This window comes from Nicotiana attenuata, unplaced genomic scaffold, assembly GCF_001879085.1.
Source record: "Nicotiana attenuata strain UT unplaced genomic scaffold, NIATTr2, whole genome shotgun sequence".
Taxonomy (NCBI): domain Eukaryota; kingdom Viridiplantae; phylum Streptophyta; class Magnoliopsida; order Solanales; family Solanaceae; genus Nicotiana; species Nicotiana attenuata.
Window position 1 is genome coordinate 91,850 of NW_017671010.1, and position 8,043 is coordinate 99,892.

The window sequence follows — 8,043 nt, forward strand, 5'->3', positions numbered from 1 at the left end:
TAAATGAAAATGCTAACAAATTGGACAATAGATGCCCAACAAAATACTAAACCAAACATGCCTTTTAATAGAAACATTCCAAAGAGTACTTTACCACACATAGAAAAACCATTATTTCCTTTCCAAATTTCCCTTCCAAATGTAGTAACACTTTCCATCCTTAGACTTTTCAAGAATTCAACATAATTATATAAGACATGACTCCTTTCTTCATTATCATTCACTCCATTGTTATTAGAAGGAAAGGAAAATAAAGAAAAGGGAAAATGGGGAGAGGAAAAATTGAAATTAAGATGATTGAAAATACAAATAGTAGGCAAGTTACTTTTTCAAAAAGAAGGCAAGGATTGATGAAAAAAGCTAAGGAATTGGCTATTCTTTGTGATGCTGAGGTTGGTGTTCTTGTTTTCTCCAACACTGGAAAGCTTTATGAATTTGCTAGTTCCAGGTAAAATTTTATTTAATTTAATTAAGTTATCTTTATCTTTTATATATAAGATTTGTCATATCTGTGTATGTTTGTGTTCGTGTGTTTTTCAATGTAAAAAAATGTAATCTGGTGCATAAAACATTCCGCGTTCACGTCGGCTTGGGGGGAAGGGCGGACCCCTAAGTGGGGTGATGTAGGCAGTCTACCCTAACGTAGGCGTTAGGGGCTGATTCCATGGCTCGAACTGACATATAAGTCATCCGGAGATAATTTTACCGTTACTTCAAGATTCCCCTTCCGGATTGGTTAATTATGTATATATATAAGTATTTATTTCTTCTATTGTTCACCTCTGTTGTGAGGCTCCTGTTAGTACAAAGATGAATCTTTTTTTTCTGATTGTGTGTATGTTTGATTGATTTAATGATTTTCCTATTTTTTTTAACATAGAAGTTCAGAAATGAGAAAATTTTGTGTTTTAGATGAAGTTGTTGTATCCTTTCTCAATTTTTTTTTTCTACTGTAAGGTGGGGCAAATAAAGATGTAATTCGAATTATTTCTAAATTATGAAAATTTTTATTTGTAGCTTGGAAATGATGATAAAGGGAAAGGATTAAAAATACATTTTCTTCCTAAAATGGTTGATTATATTTGAATAAATAGAAAGTGTTCTAGGAGTGGAAGATTCTAAAAATGCTTAACAAGTAAATTATATTTTTAGAGATGATGTGATATACAAACCAAATATGGATTGAAATACTTTTATTTATGCAATGAATTTCTAAAAGTTGATAGGTTATTCCATTAATAGAATGAATTGTTGTTGGGACGGACCATAAATAGAAGGTTAGTTTTACAAAGGTATAGTAATGAAATAGCCCAACAGAGATATGGGCTTTCATTTAATTCACAACCATTCTTTTGTAGAAATGACATAAGGTAGTAACTCTAAGGGGATGCTATTTAGAAATTAGCCAACGCGTTCTGAATTTTAGTTTTCAGTTCATTTTACGGGACAAAAGTGTCTTGAATTTTCCTTGAGTTAAGATTTTTAGTTTAAAATTTCAGGACAAAATACGTACTGGCTAATATCTAAATAGCATCTGTGAGAATGATCATTTATGCACTAGGCCCCATTTTCTTGAACCGTCAATCGTCTATAGCGGCCCAAATAAAGCCCAATAAATCGGTGTTCTTTTTTTTTCTTGGCGTATTACACATTTGGTAGCTCGGCCAAAATATATATATATATATATATATATATTATACATTTGCCGATTATTTTTTTGAATGGTAGGATTGGTCCATCTCCCATTGGTCCATCCTCTGCTAGGCCTTGTATCGCAAGATATATGTCTATATTTCCAAGTAATTATTTCACTTATCATGAACGATTACCTATATTTATTTCTTAGAAAATTAAATTACGTGTATAGAAGTTAAACTATTTCAATATATTAGTCTTTATTGTATCATCTTTGGTTGATAATTTTCACTTTGTATTTTGAAGCATGGAAAACATACTGTCAAGGTACAATAAGGCTCCAGAATCTTCTGAGCTTACCACAATCGAAAATGTGGCAGCAGAGGTAGTAATTAAACAAATATTTATCACATAATTTAATTAACCACATGAATTAATTATTCCCAATTTAATATTTTCAATTAATTAATTTAAAAGATCTTGATTTTGTTAAACAAGCATGAGTGGCAGCCTGAAGTGAATGAATTAAGAGCTGAAGTTGCTTTGCTACGTCAGATGCAAAGGTAAGTTTTTCTTTTAATTTTCTACAATATTTTCCTTTTGTAAAAAATAAATAGGAAAATTTTCACTTTAGCCCCTGAAGCATCAATAATTTGCGTGTTGGTCCTTGTGGTATTTACTTATGCACATATAACCTTCAATTAATTACAATGTAAACATATATAATTTTTAACCCTATGCACGCACGCACATTCTCCACACCCCTACCCCCCCCCCCCCCCACCCACCACCACAACAACAACAACAGCCCAGTGGGATCCCACAAGTGGAATCTGGGGAAGATAATGTGTACGCAGACCTTACCCCTAACCTGGAGGGGAGAGATGTTGTTTCCGAAATATCCTCGGGTCGAGAGAAAGAATAGGAACAATTGAACAACAACAACAAGCCAGGAAAATAATATCAACAATGTAAGGGCCGGCGAGAAAATAAATGGAAGAAAGCAAAAGTAATAGCTACAAGCAGTGACATGACAGGGTACTAGAAAATCGAAACGGAAGATAGTACTAAAACAACCCTAATACTGGTATTCTAAGAATCAAAGACAATGTACTAGTCAGCTAGCCCTAATAAACCTGGAACATATCAGAAAAATACACGACGACCTATTATCCTTATACCCTAATCTTTGACTTCCACACCCTCATGTCAAGGGTCATGTCCTCGGTAAACTGAAGTCATGCCATGTAGATTAACGAGTGAAAGAGAAATTTTGCAAAATATGGAAGCGTATATTCTAAAAGTGCTTTATTAAGGCAATTTATTTGTAGATAAGACATCTCTATAACAATATCTCTATATAATAACATTTCACTATAAAAGCCAAGCTTAATCGGAACCAATTTTTATGTTATGTTATGTTATAATGTAAGTTCTCTATAACAACACTTCGCAATGACATCCAAAGATATTCGAAACAAACGAGGATGTTATATAGAGGTTTGACCGTACATAATGACCATGTAAAGAATTCTTATACTGTCAAGTTACTTATAAGCTAGTTATACTAAAATGTTTATATAGTAATAAATGTGATTGATATAATATTAATTATTGATAATAATATTCTCTTTATTTTTGCATATTATATAATGTGAAGCCGGTTGATGGGGAAGGAACTTGATGGTCTGAACTTCAAAGACTTGCAGCAATTAGAACATCAGCTAACTGAAGGCATTTTAGCAGTTAAAGATAAAAAGGTAGTATATATAAATTTTATTAATTAGGGAGTAATTATTATATGTACTTCGAAAATCAGTCCTATTTAATATTCAAAAAAAAAAAGGAGGGAAGCATATTATATTGCTTTTGATATTTTTTTTAAATATTTTTTGCTATATATATTTTCAGGAACAAGTATTGTTGGGAAAAATTGAAAAATCACTGCTGCAGGTATACATTTGCGTTAAAAATTTTAAAACCCTGAATTTTGATATTTATTGACTTATTTCACTTTTTTTTATTGGAAATTTTAAACTATATCACCATATTTTTCTATGAAAGCGGATGGTTTAGAAGTTCAGCCCAGTTTTTTGGGTGTCGTAGGGGAGGGATTGACCTTTCTAAACATCGGTCTATTGATATCATATAGTTTACTGAAATAGATCCAGTGAAAAATCAGCTATATTCGTTCTTAGTTGGCCTTTCATCCCGGGCCATAAGTCATCCACGTATTTTGCGACATACTTGGGTTGGGTCCTCCAAGGCTTTCTAATTTTTTTTTTCAACTTGCTCATGACTAGATCGATCTGTTACGTGTAAAATAAAAGGAAAAAACAAATTTCAAGTAAAAGAAGTGAAAGAAAAATATTAAATTAGAGATCTAGAGTCAGTTTGGTATGACAAAAATCATTTTCAATCGAAAGCGAGAGAATTTTTTTATTCATTTGATGAAAAATATTTTCTTTAAAAAATAATTTCAGTTATATCAAACACCACAAAATTAAATGACTTCTCATGAAAATTATTCTTTTGATGGAAAATTAAAAAACTTGTTCTTTTTCTTTTTCTGCATGGCAGGAGGAAAAGGTTTCACTAGAAAATGAAGCCCTGCGTGAACAGGTATGCCTTAAAGTCCATATTCTAATTCTACATTTTAATTGTATTTTTTAAAATTATAATTGTGGTTTTATAATCATTTTTCTCTATTTTGATATAATATTTACCTTTTATTTATTAAATCTGTAAAATTATTTTTTGTTTATTCAGATTGAGGAACTAAGACGCAGCTCCAGGCACTGTGAAGAAAGAGCTTTAGCTTTGGATAATTCAGTTTGTGATTCAGACACTTGTTTGCGCTTAGGGTAATTATAAACTGTAATTACATTTTTATTTAATTGATTTACTTATGTTACTAATTATACACACAGGTATTATTAGTCTTCGTCTAATAATTATTATATTATAATCCCTGTATAACTCGTTTATGAACCAAACGACCCTTGATCATACCATTTTTAAAATTTTCTACTCCAAATTATCATGTCAAACCAAAGTTTGTATAAAACTACTTAAAATATGATGTTCCTCCTTTAAAATATTTATAATTTACTATATGGAAACTAATTAGAGGACAAATTAAAAATAGTCGGCTGAATCCATTGTTTATTTTTTCTAACTGGTATAAACAGATTAAATATTATTATTGGTATATTGTATATATATTTCATATATGCTGGCTATTTTTAATTTAAACGATTAGACGGACAACTATTTAAATTAATTCTTCTTATTTTTTCTTACAGGCTACCAGTTGATACAAGTCAGAATATGATTATACCAAAGATGGAAAGTACTTCCAACGATGCTCAAAATACAATGGTTTTGGAGTGATATCTTCTTGCATTAGACCTTTCTCTATCATAGTTTTAAATTAACACTATTTCTTATATTACTGTTGCTTAGCTTTGATTTGGCTAAGTTTTAATTATCGAATCACTTTCTTTTTTTATTTTCACATATTTCTTCTTGTACTCAGTCAATGTATGACTAGAACTAGTTGCAGAAGTTGGTAAGGCTCAGACCTATTAAGAATAGAAAGAACTTAAATTAATCTTCTTGAATTGTTTTTGATTATTTCATGTCAACTTTTATTTGTTATGTTATTGAAATGTTATTTGTGGTTGTGCAATGGCCACTTTATCTGCTTTGGTAATTTCTGAGAATTACTTTTTTGGGTCGAGGACATGACCCTTGATAGGTGATAAGGATAGGGATAAACATAGATAAGAGTTTCATTCGAATTCAAACTGTTGTATATATTTCCAAAGCCTCTCTCCCTCATCTACAATACTCCTACTATGATTATACTTCTTCAGCTATAAATGTACTCATTTACATGACTGTAAAACATAAGTTGGAATACTAAGTTTTGACTATTTTATGGTATCAGAAGCAAGCTCACACGAGCAACTCAAAAAAATTCTGCAATTTTTTTTTCTCATTCAGTTAAAGCCTAATGGGAGGAAACTCAAGCACCACCACTTTACCAACCATTTTCAGCCATGAAAATGTGATCCAACCAACACAATTGATTTCCTTCAACCCAGCGTCACAGCTCTCGATCAAACTGATGGGAAGCTCAAACTATTAGATTTGACAAGCCCAAGTAACCATCCTACCATTTGGATATGATCTCCTATCCTACATTGATGGCACATCTGTTACTCCTTCGGTGTGTATTACAGATGACAAAGGCAGTCCACTTCCTAATCTAGCATACAATTTGTGGCTAAGGCCTCTGTCGATCCATCCATTGCGCCACTGATCGCGCAAGCAGCTACTGCAAAAAACACATGGGACAATTTGCAAACAACTTATGCAAACAAATCTCAAGCAAGAACTTTTGGACTTCGTGAGTCACACTCTCAAATATCAAGCGCGACTCTAAATCCATCAGTGATTACATGAAATTAAATCCATTGCGGATGATCTGGCTGCCTCTGGCTCACCTCTAACAAATGAGTAACTAGTCGCCAAAGTTTTGAGCAGACTTGGAGCAGAATATAAAGAGATATGAGCAGCCATACGCGCTCGTAATAATCCCATATCTTTGAAGAACTGTTTGACAAACTTCTTCCGCATGAAGATTTCGTCAAGCACTCAGAATCAAAGAATGAGCAGCCTATTATCACTGCCCAATTTAGCCAACAGCGCAACTCGTTCAACCAATCTAAAGGAAGAAACCACAATGGTTCTCAGCGACGACGAGGAATTTCCAACTCCATGCCTAACATCCGTAATTTTTCTGGACAAATGACCAACTCAAAGGCATCCAATAACAGGCCTAATAAACAAAGAGTGTGGTGTCAACTTTGTGATAAGTATGGACATATAGCTAAGGTGTGCCGCTCTAAATCTCACGATGCACTTGAAGCTCAGGCAAATTTTACCAATCATACAAACTATGATGCCAATCGCTCACGTTCATGGATTGTTGACTCGGGCGCTTCTCACAACATCACAGATAATCCAAAATCCCTTTACTCTGCTACTAGCTTCTCGGGCAATGATGCAATCATCATTGGTGATGGTAAAGGAATACCAATAACTCATATTGGTCAAACTACATTTCCTTGTGATAAAACTAAGTCTTCTCATCTGCATAATGTTCTCTGTTTTTCAAGAATCAAAAGATATTTAACCGAGAGAACTAGGCAGTACACTAAAGATTTTTCTGACGAGCTTGTTTCTAGGAATGATTTCACCGAGAGAGTGAAGCCCATTGATGATGGAGGTGAATCGAGTGTGCATATCTTGGATGGATTCATCATCCTTCATTCTGGAAGAGATCATATTCAGTGGTGAGCATGTCAATTTTTGATTGCTCCACCTGTGTTGTTCCCTCGTGAGCTGTTTGCAAAGCTTCCCAGATTTCTTTTGCTGATTGACATGCCGATATCCTGTTGTATTCATCAGGACCTATCCCACAAACAAGAATTTTCTTTGCACGAAAATTCTTCTCTATGGCCTTTCGACTAACATCATTGAATTCCTTCCTTGTTTTGGGAATGGCTACAGCTGGGTCGCCAAGGTTCTTGGTAGGGATAAAGGGTCCGTCACATATGACATCCCATAGCTCAGAATCTTCAGCCATGATGAAGTCGTGCATCCTAGTTTTCCACCATCCATAATACTGTCCATTGAACCTGGGTGGTCTGTAAGTAGACTGGCCTTCTTCGAAGTTTGGAGGACCAGCCATGAGGGTCCTTTCTAGGTGTTAACCTGATAGAAAGAACCCGCTTTGATACCAATTGATAGAATATAAGGGTCCACCAAACTCTACAGAGAACCAAGTTCTCTATCAGGTTTAACATAATACACGTACACTGCAGTAAATAAATGACAAGAGGAATTTTACGTGGAAAATTCTCAACTCAACGGGATCAAAAACCATGACCTACCCTTGTAGGATTTCAACTTCACTACTGGGCAACTTTAAGATTACAATCAATGCAACATAGGAATTAACCTCTTAATCCCTCACTAACTTGTAACACACCTATTACAAGCCACTTTGTAGTACCTCTATTACAAAGACTTCACAACTCGACTAAATCTAGCCAAGACTCAAACACAAATGTTTAAGATTTACAAAGGGTTTCCTACACATTGCTTCTTAGTAATCTAAGTAGGAGTTACAAGTAAGAACATTAACAAAGTTACAACTCAACTAAGGACATACAGTAACTTGATGTAGGAACTGGTCCGTAGTTTTTTTGTTCTTTGTTCTTGAAGCACTTGAGAGTTGCTTGCTGGATGATCGGTGAGAGCTTTTTTGAAATATCTAATTCTTCAAGTGAAGTGTTTTTCCTTCCTTGATTGTATTAATGCATGTATGACATCACT

At 33.8% G+C, this 8,043-nt stretch overlaps 1 protein-coding gene across 2 annotated transcripts; it reads left to right on the forward strand.

Moving 5' to 3' along the window:
* Positions 1-243: 243 nt before the first annotated feature.
* Positions 244-5,268, forward strand: LOC109205192 (MADS-box transcription factor 23-like). Of its 2 annotated transcripts, XM_019367872.1 has the most exons (8): positions 244-448; positions 1,942-2,020; positions 2,134-2,198; positions 3,296-3,395; positions 3,547-3,588; positions 4,216-4,257; positions 4,405-4,499; positions 4,941-5,268. In XM_019367872.1, the coding sequence occupies exons 1-8, from the start codon at positions 267-269 to the stop codon at positions 5,026-5,028; spliced, it is 693 nt and encodes a 230-aa protein (XP_019223417.1). In that variant the 5' UTR covers positions 244-266; the 3' UTR covers positions 5,029-5,268. The 2 variants fall into 2 exon arrangements, with proteins under 2 accessions (XP_019223417.1, XP_019223418.1); XM_019367873.1 differs by lacking the exon at positions 3,547-3,588.
* Positions 5,269-8,043: the final 2,775 nt, after the last annotated feature.